This window comes from Oratosquilla oratoria, chromosome 28 (genome assembly GCF_046742065.1).
Source record: "Oratosquilla oratoria isolate Oo_2021 chromosome 28, ASM4674206v1, whole genome shotgun sequence".
Classification (NCBI taxonomy): Eukaryota; Metazoa; Arthropoda; class Malacostraca; order Stomatopoda; family Squillidae; genus Oratosquilla; species Oratosquilla oratoria.
The window spans coordinates 44,751,997-44,774,003 of NC_134804.1; the positions used below are offsets into that span (position 1 = coordinate 44,751,997).

General features: G+C 38.9%; 1 protein-coding gene across 1 annotated transcript; it reads left to right on the forward strand.

Moving 5' to 3' along the window:
* The first annotated feature begins 6,427 nt into the window (after positions 1-6,427).
* LOC143040366 (metalloreductase STEAP3-like) lies at positions 6,428-21,037 on the forward strand. The gene is made up of 11 exons (XM_076211356.1): positions 6,428-6,598; positions 11,823-12,059; positions 13,060-13,174; positions 13,350-13,502; positions 13,812-13,950; positions 14,466-14,674; positions 15,629-15,759; positions 16,891-17,018; positions 17,307-17,382; positions 18,836-19,044; positions 19,961-21,037. Exons 2-11 carry the CDS (start codon positions 11,825-11,827, stop codon positions 20,093-20,095), a joined length of 1,530 nt encoding a protein of 509 aa, XP_076067471.1. The 5' UTR covers positions 6,428-6,598; positions 11,823-11,824; the 3' UTR covers positions 20,096-21,037.
* Positions 21,038-22,007: the final 970 nt, after the last annotated feature.

The following is a 22,007-nucleotide window of genomic DNA, read 5'->3' on the forward strand; positions in this document are numbered from 1 at the left end:
CTGTGATTTTTATTTTTTGAAACTGCTTTTCCTAGGAAAAATGAGTATTTACTGTACAAAAATTGCTAAGATGTACTTGTACACATATAACCTAAATTTGTAAGAAAGTGGATAGTTTTAGATACTTGGGTGCAAGTGTAGCAGGAAAAGGTGGAGTGAAGGTGGAGGTAGAATGTAGATTGAGAGAAGCGAGTAAATGCCTTGGTGGTTTAAAGAGTGTAATGAGAAATAGACATTTGGGAATGGATGCGAAGAGGAGACTGTATGAAGGAGTGATTGTGCCAACAGCACTGTATGGGGCAGAAACGTGGAACATAAGAGAAGAAGAGAGAAGGAGTTTGAATGTGTTTGAGATGAGGTGTCTGAGAAGTATGGCGGGGGTTACTAGGCTAGATAGAGTGAGAAATGAGGAGGTGAGGAGGAGAACAGGGGTGAAAAAGGATTTGGGAGAGAGGGTTGATGAAAGAATATTAGGATGGTTTGGACACATGGAAAGAATGAGTGAAGAAAGACTAGTAAAAGAGGTATGGAAGGCAGATGTGGAGGGAGTGAACATGAGGGGACGTCCTAGGATGAGGTGGATGGATGGGGTGAAGGGGGCTTTGGGGAAGAGGGGAATGTCTGTTGAGGAAGGAAGGGAGAGGACGGAAGACAGAGGTGAGTGGAGAATGGTTGTATATGGATGATGTTGTGACTGCATGAGGAGGAATGGGCGGGGGGTGGGGGGTGGGGTAGTATGTGTGAGTAAATTTTGACGCAGCCCGAAGGGATTTCTCCCCGTCCTCTCCTTATATGCAAAGGGGGACGGAGAGGGGGGGTCGCCGATTAAATGAAGCGGCCTTGCTGTGGATGTGCTGTGTCTTGCGACACTGCTTCTGACCCAGGGCGGTGGGCGGGGTGCAGGGATGACCCGTCATCCAGGAGGTGCTCAGATGAGAGGAAGGGTGGGAGGGGTGTGGAGTGTATTTGGGGATGAAATGGGTGGGAGTGTTTTTATGCCTTTCCCTTTTTGGCTACCTCCCTTGGAAGGGGGAAAAAGCCTTGGTATATGTATGTATGTATGTAAGAAATGTCTTTTATGCTCTATTCCAACCTTGGGCCGGTGATTTTATTCGACTGAAGGAAACGTCCAGCAGTCAAAGGCCCGTTCACACTAGCGGTTTGAACCGCGGCGGTACCGCATAATCAAGGAAAAACTGCACGTTTGTGTGTGAATGCTTCCATTGACTTGCATTGTAACTGAACCGCCGCGGTTGAAAACGCTAGTGTGAACAGGGCTTCTTAGATCTGTGCTATTTGAATATAACCCTCTGAGACATTGAATAAAGTTCCCCCGACGTTAGCCAGGATAAAATCATTAAACAATTACTTGACGGATATTTCAAATTAAATGGAAGCTCACCCATTGAATACAACCAGGTTATCGTAAATTCCCATTCAAAAGATAATTCTGATCACGTGACTATGATTCTGTTGCCCTCGGTGTCAAATGTCCTATTCATTGACTCAATCTCTTCGGTGCGACAAAGTCCCCAGCGGATTACTAAGTACAAAAGTCTTACAGAGGACAACCACTACACGAAAATACACTATGAGTATAGTTCTACACGTTAGAAGGGTCAATAAGGCTCAAACCCCATTGTACAATTCATTGTACTATTGTACATTTGTACTACAAGGACCGTGGGATCTTGGCGTAGCGGACGCTTGCGCCTCAATTCTCATGAAGAGGTTTCGATAGTCACATTACACATACAGAGCAACGACCAATTCCACTGACTCATACTCAATATTACAACATTTATGACTGGAAAAACACTTTGTCAGGTCTTGCTCTGGTGGCATCGAGACCCTTTTCGACATATCCTGTCCCCGAATAAGGAAAGGGCAGTCATATGATCTCATAACGGGAATGAAATGCAAAATGTATGGATATGTGAATTTGTTTTCTTCACAGAATGTTCCTCTGTGGTCTAGGGATGATTTCTATCTTTGGTACCTGATTCTGGTGTGTAATTTTTTTTCTCCAAAATGGCCGCCAGGACCAGTTTAATTAGGATTGAAAAATTGACTATATCTTGGGGACGGCTGCTTCTAGTTGAAAATCCTAATGCCAAAGTTGTTGATAGTGTGGCCACAGACTTACACACACAAATATATATGTTATATATATATATATATATATATTATATTATATATATATATATATATATATATATATATATATATATATATATATATATATATATATATAATGGAATAAGTCGCTCGTGACAGCGACGTAATTCAAATCATGAAACGGCCGTGAGCCACCTTTGAACCGGGGACAGCGTATAATGAATCCCGTACACTACCATCTACCATTCCTACACACAGAGCCTTCAGAACACACACACACACACACACACACACACACACACACACACACACACACACACACACACACACACATATATATATATATATATATGTGTGTGTGTGTGTGTGTGTGTGTGTGTGTGTGTGTGTGTGTGTGTGTGTGTATATGTGTAAATTTAGGGAACACGTTTTCTTGAATACTTTTTCTATTAAATAATACAGCATACTCGGCAATGATGACATTATTAATACTTTGTGTCCTTCTCACTACTTTCTTCTCTATAGGAGAACTTGTATATATTCTCAGGAATACAACCCATTAAGGAAATCTAGCCTCCCTCAATACTGATAGTTTATTCTCAAATCTTCCAGTAGAAGAAACTATTCAGATTATTCTCCATAATGCATTTAACCATGACTGTCTCTCAGATGCCCCTCAGGTAGAATGTATTTCCAAATCGACGGTTAAGTCGTGGGCAACTCCCTAGGTGTTTTTCTTCCAGACATACATGCGCCACATTGAGAACTCTGCCCTAGATGCTGTAGATCCGAAACCAAATATGTGCTGTAGATATGTAGATGACATTTTCGAAGGCGTAGAAGGAGAGTAACAGTTTGAAAACCTAAAGTTGATGGAATCAAACTATTGTCTGCTTTTTACCATCGGCAAGAATATTGGCAACAAGATCTCCCTTTTTAGATGTTTGGTTAAATAGTTCTGAAGGTGCATTCACTAAGAGTATGTATAGGAGATCACGTGACTAGATGATGTTTGATTGGCTCAAACGAATGCCCACCAATATACAAAATCAGTATGGTACGCGAGTACATTTCAAAAACTTTTAAAGTATGTTCAAATTGGCACGTTCTCCACCAAGAATTAAATAGGACCAAACAAATATTAACGAATAATGGCTTTCCGATGAAAGAAATTGGCAAAGATATTAAAGATAAAATGGAGAAATCCAGCATTGACTTAAATAATATAGACACTATGAAGAATGATATAAACATTTATTGTCAAAGTATAATGCCATCCGAATATAGAAAAGAAGAAAATATCTTTAGAGAAATAATTCATAAGATCTGTAAACCTAAGAGACAAGAGGATACTTTGAAATTAATAATATACTATCAAAACCCAGAACATCGTCGTTAGTTATGAAAAACAGCAGGAGTAAAGGATTAATTAAAACAAAGTAATGTTGCGTACGAATACTCGCGTACTTTCAACAAAGACGGTGAAATTTGTAATGAAGAGTATATTAGCCACACAACTCAAACGTCACAAAGGCTCACATACCACAGGCAAAACGAGGCAATAAAATCACATCTCACGAAAGTGCGTAGTATGAACATTTCACGAGAGGACTTGAACAAGAACATAATAATAATAATAATAATAATAATAATAATGATAATAATAATAATAATAATAATAATAATAATGATAGTAATAATGATAATAATAATAATAATAATAATAATAATAATAATAATAATAATAATAATAATAATAATGACAATGATAATAATGATAATAATAGTAATAATGACAAGGAATAACCATAAGAGAAAATCAAAATGTTTAGAAGCCGTGTTGATATGAAATAACCTACCAGCAATGAACATACAACAAAATATGTGTGGAACATTAGAGTTAATCGGCGCATCCTAGACGCATCATGTAGAAAGTTATATAAGATCACAATTTTGTTTCTTTAGAAATAAATTGTACCAGAAGATGCCTAAAGTCTAGGCGAAATGTCGTAATTTTTTTTTTTTTTAATCCAAGGTTATTACGGATTCATTTGGTAACATTGTGTTCTTTTCTCCTCCAGGGAAGAAACTAGCGAGGATACAAAATATTAAGAAGAAAATCACCAATGCCGATTATTATATATTTGCTAGAATATGTATATATATATATATATATATATATATATATATATATATATATGTATGTATGTATATATACAGTATATATGCTGAAAAACACCAAGTAAAATAATAAATTGATGGCCTGAAGATGATGTCCAAATAAACGAAAGCGCTCGGTCATTTTATCATTTCCATTTGTGTTTTTTCTGCATGTCTAGAATCACGAGTTCAAGTTATTTCTCATGCATATTATATATGTATATATATATATATATATATATATATATATATATATATATATATATATGTATGCAAAGTAGACCATTTGGAAAAAGAAACTAACGAAGCAGAGCGCTTTCGTATATTACATCTTCAGAAACAGAAACAAAGATCAGGCAAAGGATGATGTGGGTTCACACATTCCTTTTCCAGGGTTCTTTATGTCACGTTTGAATAAAGACTTATACCCATAACCTGTTGATAATATGGGTGTTAAATGTGACAGAAAGAAGACTTGATGTGTTTGAAGGTGATGTCTTGAGAAGTATTCGAGGAAGTGTGTCAGGTTCACCACCAATGATGAACGATTGGACTATGGACTACCTAGGACAAACCACCCGATCTCACGGAATCGGTAGTTGTAGGAGGGGAAGAGATATCTGTATGAAAATGAAAAGATATTTGTGTACAAAAGAGGGCTGTTGCCGCCGGGCGTTATTAGGTATATTTATTTCATTGTGTCGTGGCTTAGGAGGGGTGGGCAGGAGACTTGGATTTGGAGGCTGGAATCAATGTACGTAACCGTGAACGAACAATGGCTTTCCGTACAGCCATTCTTCACCTTAGTCCGTCACTCACCTCGGAAGGAGTGGCCCAGTACCTTACTGTATCCCTGAAGGCGTGCTCTTCCCTTAACGCTGTCTAGAATCGAGCCCTGTCCTCCTGATCTCCTCCGGGTGCCTCCACTCCCAACAGAGTCTCATAAAATGGACACCGTCTCCTGACTTCATGTATGAAGTGTTCCGGTCCGCCACAAGGTAAGGTCCGGACGGTACCAGTTCCGCAAAATAAATAATGAATAAATAAATAAATAAACAAACAAATAGATAAAGTAAATAAATGAATAGAATTAAATAGATAAAATTAGATAAATAGATAAAGTAAATGAATGAATAAATAAATAGATAAATAAATGACATTCTAAAAATGAGAAGAAAGAAAGGAAGGAAAGTTCGTGAATGAGAAAATGAGGAAGGAAAAGGAGGAGGAAAAGAAGAAGAGGAGAAAGGAAAAGAAGAGGAAGAAGAAGAAAAAAAATAACAAGGGAAAGAAAAACAAGAAAAAGGAGAAGATGAAAAGAAGAAAAGGAAAGAAAAAAGAAAAGAAGACAATATAATGAAAAAGGGAAAGAGAGAAATGGAAAAGGAAAAAGAGGAAAAGAAGAGAGAAGCAATTGGAGAAAAGAGGAAAGAAAAAAGAAGGATGATAAAAGAAGAAGACAGTGAGGAAAAAAAGAAGAAAGAGTAGTAGAAGAAAAAGAGGAAAATAAAAAAAATAAGAAATGAAGAAGAAAACGAAGAAAAGACAATGAAGAAGAAAAAGAAGAGAAAAGGAAGAAGAAATAGGCACAAGAAAAAAAGAAGAAATAAAACAATGATGAGGAAAAAGATGAAAAACAAAATTAGTAGTAGAAGAAGAAGAGGAGTGAATTCCAAGTAATCAGCAACATGCATATAGGAAGCCAGGGATTCCCAAAGTGGTGGAGAAGTGTCTGGAGTGGGAGAGGGAGTGGGAAGGAAGATCAACATGAGGGGGTGGGGGTGTTGATTGGCTTTTTAGAAGAAAACAAATTAAGGGAATACCAGAACGTAAAGCTGAAATCAATCTCATCGTGAAATGATAATGAGAGACAGGGGTAACTACAACAGTAATTATCAGTCATCTATATTTGTTTATTAATTCATTTGTGTGTTTGTTTATCTATTTATGTATTAAACTATTTACCTATTTACTTATATATTCATTATTTTATTTATCTATTCATTTATATGCTTATTCATTTAAGTATCTGTTTACGTGTATCTTAAACATAAGGAGGTGGAGGAAAGGAAGGAGGTGGAGGAGGTGATTGGCGAAGTAGACCTAGCAACTCCTCCTCCTCCTCCTCTCCCTGTGTCTTTGTCACTTCCCACAGATACGGTGCAAGCACTGACCGAGTCATATTCGGCGCGGAGCCACAGGCATAAGCACAGTCTGCTCTGATCACCAAACGACAGCGCTTGTGCCCGTGCATCAGAAGGGAGACCAACACGCAATACCCTAGTCGCCTCCCCAACGTCATCGACCGTTAACATCTGAAGTGAGTACATTGTCCCGACCCGTGCGCGACACAGATTCTTACCCTTTCTCCACTCTGAATGTTGTCAATATTTCAAGGATAGTGGGGGAACCTTTACTGACATCCTTACGGATCGGAGCCACGTAGCATTCGTTGGTGAATGGAGACTTGTTTCCACTCCAAAAAGAAGAAAGTTTACCACTTTCTTCTACTGCCCCTCCGTTACCGCCTCCATTCCGATATTGTTCCCAAGAATAGATGTGCTGGTTATTGTTGATAAACTATCTTACCACTTTTTTCCAAATCCACGGGACATTCATTCTCGGTCAATTCTCAGCCCATTGGTGGGATGCATTAATGATCATGACATCATGTCTATTAACTTGAAGATACGTGGGTGGGAAAATGTTGATGATATAACGCTAAAGCTTTTAAACCTAAAGTAACTGTCTTCCAGTCAATAAGCTTCCAATCCCACAAAAAAAAAAAAAAAAAATCCAGATAACTTATAATTTCTTTTCTACTGCAGTTCAAAATTACATTTCTCTTACCTAAATGAAATTACAAAAACAAGAATGAGAAGATATTTATTTTACTTTGATCAAAGGATTCTAATCTTTAAAACTATATTTGCCCCGGCTTTTTGCTGCCTTCAGAAAAAAATTATCATTGCTGTTTTTAGTGTTAAAATTTTATGTTAAAATGTTAAAATGTTAAAATTTTATGTTAAAATGTATGAGGTAATTCTTAATTAATTCAACAGAGCATTAGTTCCTTTCATCTCGCCATTTAGATGATATTAAATTAAAAACTCTCTCACAATAAGATGATGTTCCAGGGATTGATTGTACAAAAGAAACTATTATCAAAACATTGATAAATTTAAAGCCCATAGATTTCAAAATAAAATACCACTTTCTGGTTGTTGTTTTTGAGCTTATGAAGAGTTCAGAGCTTTTGATAGTGTCGAAGTTTCTTTGATTTGATACTAATCTATCAGAAAGTTCATCCATCTTTAATTAAGCTTTCCTTGTAGCTTCAAATGTTCTATTAATTCTACAAATTTCTGAAACTTTGGGAAATGAATGGCCTACGAAGCTTAGGTTTGATAATTTGCGGAGTGATGAATTTCATCGAAATATATTGTTTTTCCAAATATCTGTTAATAACATGAAATATTGGCACTACTTTCACAAGTTTTCTCACATAGATTTCACTGTTCATCTGGTATTTATAACAAATTACGGCTCGATTTTGTGAAGGGTCTCAACATTACAAAGTTGTATAATACGCCATATTTGTTTTGGTTCTTCGCGAGTTCAGTTGATAGGCGGAAGTATTGCCTTTCCAAACGTCCAACGGCACCTTTTTCCTTTCTCTTTTTTTTTTTTTTTTTTTGTGTGTGTGTGGTGGTGGTTCTCATATTAAGAACATAGTTTACGATTTTCTGGTTTTCTCAAAATTACTGCCTTTTTTAATGGAAAATTGAGTTATACACAAAATGAAGCTAATTTTACACCCTGGTCTGCGGTCTGTCGCTCTGTGCGCCTGGTATTGTGCAGAATGCAGAGTTGACAGAGTCTGCATTCGTACAAGAAGTAAACACTTTTGCAATCATCACATCCTGAGAGTAGGAAGTTGAACTACCAGTCAAAACGATTTCCAAATAAAGGAAAATAGTGGCGTTTCAAACCTCATTAGAGGACAAGGACATATAGAGCTGAATAAAGGACTGTCCTTTGAAATAAAGGACGGTTGGCAACCCTACCTAGGGTAAAAGCACGGTTTGTTGTTGACGAAGACAGGGCTGTAAGATCGAAAAAATTTAATCTGATCTAATCTGTGATTGCTTATTGCACTTTCTCCCAAGTAAAGACGATTAGAATTTATACCTTCACCTTAACCTGTGATAGAACGATGCTAATGAATTTATAATCAATATTTATCTAAATAAACGAGCACAGTGACATAGAAATGTCATAAATAATTTTTATGACCATGTTCATCTATCGTGAATAATATGTATGAATAATGGTAAATCGGCAACTTAATGCCCTCCTTAAACAGTAGCTCGATGATAACATCGTATAATTGAAATATTGCATATGTAAATATGTAAACAAAATATATATACACAGGACATTTTATTAACATGGAAAAAGTAAAGATTACAAATTGGTTATTTCTTACAAATTATTTCCTTTTAATTATTCGAGAAATGAGTGAAGCCTCGGCATCATTTTATTTTTGGATATGTACTATATCTACACTTTTATACACTTTGATACACTTTGAATATGGTAAAATTATGGGAACTTTCCTGTTATTACCCCCACCACTAATTTTTTTGTTTTTTTCTGTTATCTTTGATTCTGTTTATCTGGTTAGGTTAGGAAAGATCCAAATTACAGTATGTATTCAGAAAAAAAAATAACTAAAGAAATTATGAGGTAACAATCAGCAGTGATTTTGCTAGTTGACAACTTTTCCTCGATTCCAAGAACATGTGTTGCATGACTTCACAGAAAACAGAGAATGATCAAGGTGACCATGGTGCTGACGTAAACAAGTGAAAGTCAATCCAGAATGCCCGTATCTACCCTTTCGCTTAAAATGACTTAAGTGATATTTCCATCATTACTCTATTTAATTATATTTATTTACATTGATCTTCTCATTATTTTCTAGGTGTTATCAGTTATGAGATTGGATCAAATTCAGCGGCCAAAGTTGCGGCGTCGTCCAGCGACAGGCCAAAGTCGCCTGCGCAGTATCTCTCAGAATGCTAGATTTCTGCGCAGTACGCGCGCAGTTTTGTAACATAAGTCTATAATAATACCAGAAAAGCAATCGAGATCAGTGGTGCAATGCAAATTTTATATATGCCGGAGCTGTGAAGGGCCTGACTAAAAGAAAACGAAAAAAGTCGTCATTTTATTAATTTGTTAGTAATGTAATACCAATATTTTCCTGGTGCCACTGACGCGTCTCAACCGGCCAGAACCCACTTAGATTCGAGAGTAAGCGACACAAGAATGCTGTCAACAATTAGATGTTGGCAACTCTTGACAGCTTATATGACAACACCTTTTTTATTCAATTACTTATCAATTTGTTTTTGTTTATTCATGAGTTTATTTATTTGTTTATACTAAAGATTTGGAGAGAAGAAGAAATACTACGTCAACGGAGGAAGGGGAATTATCAGGCACAGCAGGTCAAATACACACACTATGGCAGTTAACGAAGTACAGGATATTCCGAATGTTTTACTACCCCTACCAATAGAGCTACAAGTATTACAGTAATACAAAATAGATGTACTGGATTCAGTTTATTTATTGTAAGAACAATAGAACAAAATAAGAACAGTGGAACAAAATGTTTGCATCGCAGTATTGTCATCTTCGGAGGAGCTGGTTTGCCGAATCTTTCAGTGACGTCATGTCGCACAGCCTCAATGCTCTTGCCTGAATGCACACGCTCATGTGCCCATACACTAACAAGCAGCCTGAATCCAGGACGTGTATTTTGTATTACTGTAATACTTGTACCTCTATTGGTAGGAGTAACAAGACATTCGGACTACCCTGTACTGTAAATACGACAAAGATTTTTTTTTTCAATTATTCATAGACTTCCAACAGACTTATGATAGTATACACCGAAAGTCAATATATATGTGTGTGTGCGTATACATATATATATATATATATATATGTGTGTGTGTGTGTGTGTTAAACTCCTTTCAATGTTTGCCGCCAAGTGATTTCATTCAGCTTAGGCAATCCCGTTAGGATATCAGAAGACCAAGGAAATTTGGTGTTTACATGTCAATGGACACCATGCACACACACACACACACACACACAAGCAAACACGCGCGTGCGGGTGAGGGAAAGTAGAGTGGGAAATTATTTGAAAAATGAGGAGAAAGTTGAGGTGCCCTTATCTCGGCCAGATCCCGGAAGGGAAAAGTACTTGCAGAAGACGAGAAACAGGTGACGAAGTCCTCATCGAGGGTAAGGTCGAGAGAAAAAGGAGTATCTATTGAGCAATAACCAGCACTTCTGTCCTTGGAGGAGAGATGATCAAGGAAACATCTAAGGAGAGCAGTGCCAGATCGGTGGTATAGTAAAAAAAAAAAAAAAAAAAAAAAAAAAAAAAAATTCTTCTTCGAAGTGGAGAATATTCTCCGGTCATGAAAGAATACTGCGATACTCTGGGCCGTGGGGATTCCATTAGACTCCTTAATGCGGACAAAGACCACAAGGTCGAGATGAAGAGCGATATGGGATGACGGCGGGAAAAACCCAGCGGTGAGAGAGAGAGAGAGAGAGAGAGAGAGTCGGATAGAGTTACAAGGTTTGCCCAGCGAGGGGCATGGCCTGCATTGAGTGCCACTCGTGGAGGCCATTCGAGGGTTACCCTCTTGGTATTCCCGACCTTCACGTGAATCCCCGGACCAATGACGTCACGTTGCCTGACGTCACGTTGCATGACGTCACGTTGCATGGTACAATCCGGCGAGCAGATCGGTGTCCTATTAATACTGGCGTTCTACGTCATGCACCAGATGGAATGAGCAGGCTGGCGAAGTGGTAACCGTCCTTTTCCATAAGACGTAGGACCTGGTTCGAATCCCGAAAACTCCTGGCGAAGGTCGCCTGGTTTGAGTTTGAATCCAACCGTTCTCAAGCTTTCTTACACGACGTCGTGGACTACCTAATTCAAGGTCCGGGGACGGTGCCCCCTTGTTTTGAGGGTTAGGGGGTCACAGTACAAGGCACATGATCCACTCCCCAGGTCCGCCCCGTGGCCGAGACTCGAACCTGTGCCTTTGGCTTTCCCATCAACCACCAGGCGTGAGCGCCAGCACTGTGCACTATAGTTATGTAAACACACACACACACACACACACACACACACACACACACACACACACACACACACACACACACACACACACACACACACACACACACACACATGCACCCATGCACGCACGCGCACACACACACACACACGCATACACACACACACACACAAGCACACACACATGCACGCACATACACGCACACACACAGGTACACATACATGCACACATGCACGCACGCGGACACACACACATACACACACACACACACACACACACACACACACACACACACACACACACACACACAAATAACCGGGAACTACCCCTATCTCGTAAAACCCCCTCCAAGTCTTCAATTCCTTGCAGATATGAAACAAGAAAACATGACCACCTCATCGACGGCCTTCCTCGAGGGCGATGATCGAAGGGTGGAGGACCTGGTTCCTCTGAGGACCCGAAGGCGCGGCGAAGGCGAAGAAAGCGACCCGTCCCTGGACACCTCCGGCGTCAGCTGCGAAGAGTTCGGCAGGAGTCCCTCGAGCTGCGGTTCCTACTCCTCCACGAGGAAGAACCTGAAGATGTCCAACGCCGCCAAGACACCAGGTAAGAGATTCCCTTATGGCGCTGAGGAGTCTATGCCAGGAGTCGCGTTGCTGCGGCCGAAGCCGTCACCTTTGCCTCATGGGGACTGCTGGGGGACAGGTAACAAACAGTCATGGTTGGGAATCGGAAACGAGTGCGGGATTCGAACCCACGAGGGCTATAATTAAGCCCATAAGATAAAATTAAATGCAATTAAATACTAAAATAAGATAAAACAAATAAATTGATAAATTAGAATTGAATACGATAATGAAACAAAATAAATTGAAATATGAATAAAACAAAGTAATACAAGATAAAACAAAGTAGAATTAAATTAAATTAGATAATTTAAAAAATGGACATAAGTCTAGAAAAACAAGTGTAATACATAGATAAGACTAAAACCTCACTCGATAATTTCCTAAAGCTAAGTGTCTCCTGGCCTAAGTTCCTTGCCTTTTATTTACATTTTTCTTTTTGTTCACACGAACAGAATATTTCTTCTGTGTTTTCTTCTTCTTCCTGGAGAGGTTTGCAGGGGATGAGGGGAGGAATTGAGCAATTATTGGCAATTAAAAATTACAATACTTTCTTTACATTTTACCAATTATGCCATTTAGTTTTTTTTCTGGCTGATACAACGATTGCCGTAGGGGCAGATTCAAGGCTTAAGCCTTCCTGTCCTTTATCTTCCTGGAGAAGACTACTTTGTCAACACTAAACTGTATCGCTAAGCATCCACTAACTCCCACTAGATTTCTGTTAGTGGCCCCACTTGGGACACTCTGTGTCGCCCTCACGGGGGTCTAGGTCGTTGAGGTCTAGAATCACTAGCATAGAATCTATGTTACTGGCTCTAGATTAACCAAAACCATACTTCACCTCGGAGTCATCAGCGTATAGTTCAAATGCGACGACCACTTCGATGGGTACAGAGATCGATCTCATGGCGATGTGGGGAGACTTCTAAATAACGTTCATGATATAGAGCGTTGGTTTCTTGCTCCTTTTCTCACAGAAACTGGCGGTGCTGTGATTCTTGGAAGTGGCGACTTCGGCCGGGCGTTGTCTCTTCGTCTCACCCAGACGGGGCACCCGGTTCCCATTGCCAGCAGAAACCCGGACAGGAATAGGTGAGGCACTGTGTGTGTAAAAAAAACTAAAATAAGAAATAGAAGAATTAATATAAAAGGAAAAAGATAAGAAAAAAAAAAAACTACAGGCCACAAAAGATCCCTGGACTAAATGTTGAGAGCCATTAAATTGCAGAGAGGCTGGACACAAATATGAACTTTCCGTCCCTTTCAGGAAATTGGTCGAGGGTTTCGGAGGCACCATTGGCTCCTACGAAGAAGTTCTTCCGAAGAGTCGCATTGTGATTCTGGCCGTTCCTCATGGCTGCCACCAAGATCTCCCTGCTAACCTCCTCGCCGACAAGATCCTAGTCGACGTCAGCAACAGGTAGGCTCCTCCTTCGGAGAATGCTCATCAAGTGTTTGTGAGGGCAGGGGAGGGGGGGTTCAGTGATGGCCTCTCATTCACAAAGAGCTAAGTTGGAAAATAAACAAGTGAGTGTTGGAAGTGTGTGGGATGAGGGAAGAGTGGTTGCATATCTTGGCTAATTGTCTCTCTTATAAGGAGGAAGAAGCCAGTTGGTACACAGGTAGACAAGGGTAACATGCCATCATACTCTCAAAGACATTTTCCTCCAGCCATTAGCTTAGTATTTATCCGTGGACGGACCACCTCACATGTCCTTTCTCCATCCAGGAACCCCGAGGAGAAGGCGCAGACGAAGAGCATTGCGGAAAGATTGCAGGAGACGCTGCCGGAGTGTCGTGTCGTCAAGGCCCTGAACAACCTCTCCGCTTACGCTCTCGAAAACGGCGCCATTCAGGCGAGCAAGGAGGTAAGAAGATCTGGAACTAAGAGTGACTCGCACCTCTCTTCCAGGAAAGACCTATGGGAGGGTTCGAGAATCGTTGCTGGTACCTACTGTGGGGCTGCGAGTTTCCAGTCATTCAAATTCGAGCTCCAAAAGAGTACCATCACCTGAGGGAGGAGCTATAGGAAGATGGTGATGATTTGAAAAGGGTGATCTCTTTCATTTGAACGTCCTGGAACTCCAGAAACCTTTTTTTTTTTTTTTTTCTTTTTTTTTTTTTTTTTTTTAAACTGGAGAGCTTTTTCATTTCACATAAATCAAACGAAATGCGTCGGCCCACACACTACCCCTGATACCTATCACCAGTGGAAGCTGACTAGACAACTTTATGGATGGGGATGACAGGTGGTGATGGATACGGAGCTGCCTAGTGTAGGCCTTACGGTCCCTTGCAGTCTCCTTCATTCTTATGTTCTTATGTAAGTTTCTAGATACACTGTCACAAGCCTGACAACTCCTCTATCCTCGACTTCGGCCAGGTTCCCATCTGTGGCGACGACCCGGAGGCTCGAGCGGCCGTGGCCCAGCTGGTGAGGGACCTCACCTTCCAGCCAGTGGACCGTGGGGGCCTCGCTGGAGCCTCGCAGCTGGAAGACCAGACTCTTAGGTTCTTCTCCGAAGAGTGGAAGTTCTCCTTCAAGATCACAGTGGGACTTTTCGTTTTCATCTGGGTGTTTTTCATCTTCAGGTGGGTGTGAAAGTCTTTTGAAAAATTACAGGGGTTTATGATAGAGACGTATGCAGACAGGAGACCTTTTAATTCACAATGGGGCTAAAATATATACAATTGAATAAGTACATAGACAAGCAAATAAATAAGTTAATAATGATTAAATAAATAAACAAGTAAATTAATAAAAAATAAGTAAATGAAATCTTGGAACGTCTTATATATTTTCTTTTCTTTCTTTTTTTCATTCTTCTTCTTCTTCTTCTTCTGTTTCTTTTTCTTCTTCTTCTTCTTCTTCTTCTATTTCTCCTTCTTTTTCCTCTTCTTCTTCTTCTTCCTCATCTTCTTCTTCTTCTTTTTCTTCTTCTTCTTCTTTTGTTTCTCCTTCTTTTTCCTCTTCTTCTTCCTCTTCTTCTTCTTCTTCTTTTTCTTCTTCTTCTTCTTATCATTATCATTATTATTGTTATTATTATTATTATTATTATTATTATTATTATTATTATTATTGTTGTTGTTATTATTATTTCTATTATTGTTATTGACATCTGGTTAGAGGCGTAACGTTTGGCCTCCAGTTTCTTTAAACCAACAGTTCCTAGTTCAAATTCATTATGGAAAAAATAAGACTTTCTGTGACATTTCGCGTGCATAAATTTGGCACTGACTTCTATAAGCTTGCAGTGACGCCTCGCTTTGTTTAAATCTAGTGATAGAGGAAAAAACAGATGACTGATGGATGGGAGTGGGATGGTATGTGGATAGATAGATAGATAGATAGATAGATAGATGAATATATAGATGGATAGATAAATAGAAATAGATGAATGTATAGATGGATGGATAGGTAGGTAGATTGACTGATGAATACATAGATGAATATACAGATGGATAGATAGGTAGATATGTAGATAGAGAGATAGATAGATAGTGAGGATATCTATAAAAGACATTTTGTTACACTTTTTTTTGCAGGATCCAGCTGTGCAAGAGCCTGACAGGGGACAAGTGGCACGTAGACCATTTCAGAAAAATTCCCTTAACCAACTCCCAACTCACCTTTGGCTGCGTTGCAATCATCGAGCTTGCTTTGTGCTACCTCCCAGGTAGGGGCAAAATGCGGCGTCGTTGTCATCATCATCGTCGTCATCGTCATCGTCACCGTCATCGTCATCGTCATCGTCATCAACATCATCATCGGCATCGTTATCATCATCATCATCATCATCATCATCGTTGTCATCATCATCATCATCATCATCATCATCATCATCATCATCATCATCCATAACCATCACTATCATTGTGACCCCCAAACATATGTAAGTTTTGCTCGGTGCGATTAATTAATTAATTAATTGATTAATTAATTATTAGCCTCCCACCACAGCCAATGGCTGGTGACGGGTATCCTACTACCTGGCATCATATTTGGGTAAGCGCGTTGGTTATACTTTGCAGCTCGGAGCCAAACAGCCCCATCATTCGAAAACAAAGACTTAGTGCTCTCGAGTACGTTTGACGATCATCGTTGAGCCATGAACGATCATTGTTGAACGATTATTGCACCGAACAAAACGTACCATTAAAGAAGAAGTGGAGTTTTTAGTTTGCTGAAGTGAAGAAATAAATAAGAGTATCAGAAAGGGAGAATGATAGAGATTACGAAAAAAAATAGTTCAGTACTCATCTAAAAGTAGACAAGTTCCCAAAAAATAATTTCGTGTAACTATTTCGAAGGTGTGTTTGTGTGTGTGATTCACCATGGTCTTGGATCACGTGTTGGACTCGTGATAGATACCTATTTCCCTTCTGGAAGAGAGCTCATATATGACCGATCTATGGGTAATGCTGTGACCTTACACACACACACACGCACCCAACTCCCCGCCCACGAGTGTGTGTATTCACTTGGTCTTTGGATCACGTGTTGGACTCGTGATCGATAGCTATTTCCCTCCTGGAAGAGAGCTCAGAGCTCGTAGGTCCGATCAATGGGTAATGCTATGACCTTGCACACACACACACCCCCAACTCCCCGCCCACGAGAGTGTGTGTGTGTGTGTGTGTGTGTGTGTGTGTGTGTGTGTGTGTGTGTGTGTGTGTGTGTGTGTGTGTGTGTGTGGTGAGAAACAGAGAGAGAGAAAGAGAAAGAGAGAGAAAATACTGTAAACGACTGTGGTCATAAGGACCCATCGTTTCCGTTTTCTTTACTGAATCACTCTTCACCCCCACAGGCGTCATCGCGGCTTATCTGCAGCTGTGGCGAGGCACCAAATACTCCCGCTTCCCCGACTGGCTCGACCTCTGGCTCAGGAGCAGAAAGCAGCTCGGCCTCACCATGTTCTTCCTTGCATCTATGCACGTAAGACTGCTCTCGTTGTTATTGTCATTCAAAGCCGCAAGATTACCGGACGTTAAGTCACCGTGCCATACTGTTCTGATTTGTGTGTTCCTTGTCGTGGGAGTCAAAACAGTACACACACACACACACACATACACATACACATACACATACACACACACACACACACACACACACACACACACACACACACACACACGTAATCACTTTTTTCTTCTTGTTTTGAGCGGGTGTGTCTGTAATTAATAGGCATAAATATGTTTCACCATGGTTTTTTTTCTTCGACAGGGTTGTATGGCCATTCTAGACAGAATGAACCTCAAATTTCAGTACGAATGGGACGACCAGCTATATTTGGCAACAGGTGAGTGGCAAAAAACAAATAAATAGGTAACTAAAACATTTAATGCAAATAATAAGAATGGCGATAATGATAATGATAATAGTAATGGTAATAATGATAATGATAAAAAGTAGAAAATGATAATAATAATAATAATAATTAATAATAATTATGATAATAACGATGATAATAATGTCAATAATAATAGTAATAATTATTATAATAATAACAAAAATAATAGTGATAATAATAACAATGATGAAAATAATAATGATAATAATAATGATAATAATAATAATAATAATAATAATGATAACAATCATAATAATGATAATAGTAATAATAATAGCATTGATAATAATATCAATGATAATGATATTGATAATAACAATACTATAGTTGTCTTTAGTGGCAATGACAATAATAAAAAAAAACTAAATAAAAACTATGTAAAGAAATCAGTGAATAAAGACGTGATAATAAATAGATAAATTAATAAATAAACAAACAAAAATAAATAGGTACATAAATGAATATATAAACAAACAAATAAAATAGATAAATAGATAAATAGATTAATTATCATTCACCTATGTAGACGTTTTGATCTTGATTAATTGAAGACTATCCTAAGTTTTCCGTTTCCTAGGAATGACTTTCATCGTTTCCTAATGGCTAACCTTCGAAACTTTATTCATCATAACACACAATAAACCCACAGTCGGAGAAAATAAAATTCGATTGAAATGAGATTCTATATTTCGGCTACCAAATGTAACCCTCTTCTTCCAGAAAATGATGATGATATAGAATCTTCTTTCATTCGAATTTTATTTTCACTGGCTGTGGGTTTCTTGTGTGTTCTTTACAAATGTGCTACTACATTTCTGTTTAGACTTTATTCATCTTGTATAAACCCGACGAACCAATCAGCACAGTCTTATTACGTCACTTCCAGCCAAGCAGTCGAACTCGACGCCATCTGTTAGAGAAGTTTGTCATTATTTTTGGTAGAATGCCTGCCCGTTACGGGGGAAAACAAATGAAACAAATCATATAAAGTAAATCGAATCGCATTAAATAAGATCAAATCTTGAATTGAAGAGCTGAGAGATATATCGAATTCCCTGTGTTGTTTCTCCACAAATATTTAATACAAAGAGGAAGAAGTTTTTTTTTTTTTTTTTTTTTTTTAATTAACCATACATTTTTTGGCAAGGTTCTTCATCCTTCTTTCAAGACCAGTGTGAGATCTTGAGTTTTCTATGTAATTTCGTAAAGTTTTAATGTAAACTTGGAATTGTATTACTCTACAACAAGAGGCAATCAGTGCATACTGAAAAATATCGGAATGTAACTGGCCAGGTTGGCGGCAAAATAATCCTCCGTTCCAATATTAGAAAACTTCCCAGCTAATGTTCCCAATAGATCCTCTTGGACCTTAGAGTGGTAAACAATACCTTCCCTTCTCCAGGAGCCCTTGCTTTGGGCCTTCTCGTCATCCTGGCTGTGACGTCACTGCCTTCAGTGGCTGCCTCCATGTCCTGGATGGAGTTCACGTTCGTGCAAAGCAAGCTCGGCTGGGTCACCCTCTTGACGGCCTTCTTCCACGTCTTCTTCTTGGGATGGCCCGCTATCGTCAACATCAGATTCCGCTGCTATATTCTAGTCGGAGGCAATCAGGTGAGTATCATTGGTTGTTGTTGCTGTTGTTGCTATTGTTGTTGCTGTTGCTGTTGCTGTTGTTTTCGTTCCCTAGAGCCTAGACCGTCTGGCTGAGGAGTCCTGTCTCCCTGAGGAACGTCATGGCTGAAACCGGGTTTCTCCAGATATCCCTCTTAGAGTATATATTGTGTTGTTGGCATGCATTATTGTGTACAATGTAGTCTCCTATAATAAGTTTTATAGTATGGGATGGAGTGTTAAATCCTGGACAGTCATGCGGTCATCCAGCGGGGTGAGGGAATTCAGAGAGATGGATATCATGGGGTCTGGCATGCAGCAATGCATTGTCTCTCAGTTTGTTGAGGAGTGTCATTAGTGGGCACTATCGCCTTTATTTCGACCAGAATACTACAATCCCAGAAGAAATCAGGTTAGTGCCATTAGATGGCACAATCTCCGGCATTTTGACCCTGGAGATCGGTCGAGTGCCATTGGATGGCACGATCATGGCACGATCTCCTCAGAGGAGATTTGAGGACTATTTGACACTCTCCTAAGAAACTGTCAGATAAGGGGCACTGCTTAGCAATAATGTCTGTAATGAGACCTGAAAAGTGCTGCTACATATTACCCAGAATAGATAGAGTGAGTTGCATCAGTGGAACTCAAAATCACAGGTGTTATTTGCTTGTTTGATTGCTTGTAGAATGGTAAAACGCAGGAGCAGTCAACGTTAGATCTTCAGGAAAGATGGGTAATGACATTTACATCACCTCAATACGTATGAAGGCTTATTTCGGGCCCTCTCCAGGGATCTGAACCCAGGCCACTCGCGCGTCAAGTCAGAGCTCTACTCACGAGCCGTTCAAGTCTCCTTGTTATCATAGCAACGGTCGCTACCGTCTGACTGACGATTTGCATTTTTTTTTTTCAGCTGAGTATATTCATCCCGTTCCTGACGATCCTCCTCAAACTTCCCCTCCTGATCCCCTACGTGGACAAAAAACTCACCCTGATTAGAAGAGGACATGAACGGAAGACTGCGACGCCTCCAGCAGTTCTTGTGTAGAACAGGCCCCATGTGTCTGTTTTGGATGTAAATATCTCCATACCTCTCTGGGATGGATCGTCATAATATGCTAAGGCTATAGAGACCTTGTTATGTATACTGTGATTATATAGTGTATCCATCGTACACATTGACTATGCTGTGAATTCCTCTTTTTTTGCCGTGGCTGTGAATTGAGGCCTGACTATGTTGTGGCTGTACAGAGGGTGGTTTTTGCTGTAGTTGCGTTGGTAGACATTAGAATGTATACAATGGACTGTACACAACGGAGTGTATACAATGGATTTCAAAATCCTAATCACTCTTAATTAATTTATGTTAATGTAACCCTTGTTGCTAAATATGTGATACAAAGGGATTTTAATGAACATTACATCGGTGCGAGAGTATGTCTAGAAAAGTTTATTTTCACAGCTAGACGTTCGTATTCCACTGATTTATATGTGAATGGGAATTCCGTTCAGCCTCTACATTTATGGCGGTGGCATGAATCCCCGATTGCTAGGTAATGAATATCTAGAGATTTTTCTATTGTGGGTTTCTTTAGTTAAACAAAATCATAGTCGTTAATTAACTTAACTCAAGGTCTTACTACAACGGCGAGATAATGTATATAATCTTAGTTTCGTATTAAATCCAGTCGCTATTTAAGCTGCACATATGCTTTGTGGATGCGAGAATGAATGGAAGTTCAAGTTTGCATGAAAATGACTATTTGTGTTAAGTACTATGGCTTCCTTGTTAATGGGTATTTATTAAAGTAAAAATAAATAAGCTTTGGCTGCTGAAAAAATCTAAAGAATCTTTATATCTGGGACCTATAAACCGACTTTGTAGGAACATTGAATGATCAGAGTTTTACCAAGGTCGTGCAAGGTGGCTGTTGTATTCTTACTGTCATACAAACTTGTATCATCATAGAAATAAAGCCACGTGCTTATGCTGGCAGATAATATTTTTCCCTTTTAGTCTTGATGTTGCCCAATAATTTTAATCAAACAATAAAAAATTCTTTTATATTATTCTGTTGGAGATATAGAGGTGCTGAGACTTTTTTTTTTTATTAATGAACTACAATGATTTACAATGACAAAGCATGTCGGTAGAAGACTTTCCTGTTCATAACGTGATCGGATGCTAAAAATTAGATAAACAAACGATGGACAGATATATAGATAAATAGATATGTAGATAAACAGATAAATAGTTAAATAAATGAATAAATAAAAAGAAATTAATGACTAATTAAACAAATAGAGTAATGAATGAAGAAGTTGATAAGTAAGTTGATAAATAAATAATAGATAATAAATAGGTAAAAATCAATAAATAAATAATAGATCATGACTAGGTAAGTAAATAAAAATTTAAGAGTTCATTCAAGAAAAGGCGAAGATTTTGTACTGAATCGTATTCAATTACCTCGGCTGGAAACTTATTTTACTTAACGACATCACGGTTGGCATGACGACTTGAGGCACTGTTTCTCGTCCTGTTAGTATTTTAACATCTAAATGCTAAAATAAATTTCTTTTAGACTATCATAATGAAAATGTAGACGTATAAATACATATTTATCAATCGCATAGTACAAACTCCCAAAGAATAAAAGATGTTACCGCACAAAACACTTTGTTCCCGAAACTATGGAGGAAAGAATATTCCAAATTAAAATCAAGTGCCAAGAAAAGGAGAGTATTGTTCTTGTAGAAGGTTTAGGCTACGGAGACAGATTAGCAAGTCCTTTATTTAGTGAATTAGAACTTGACTAAGAACTACCCAGGAAAGACCACTCGATCAGACGGGATTAGTGTGTGTAGGAGGAGAAGACATGTCTGTAAGAAAATGAAAAGATAGTAATATATAAAAGTCGGCTATTGCCTATAAGCGCATCTTCAGGGCGATTTTAAGA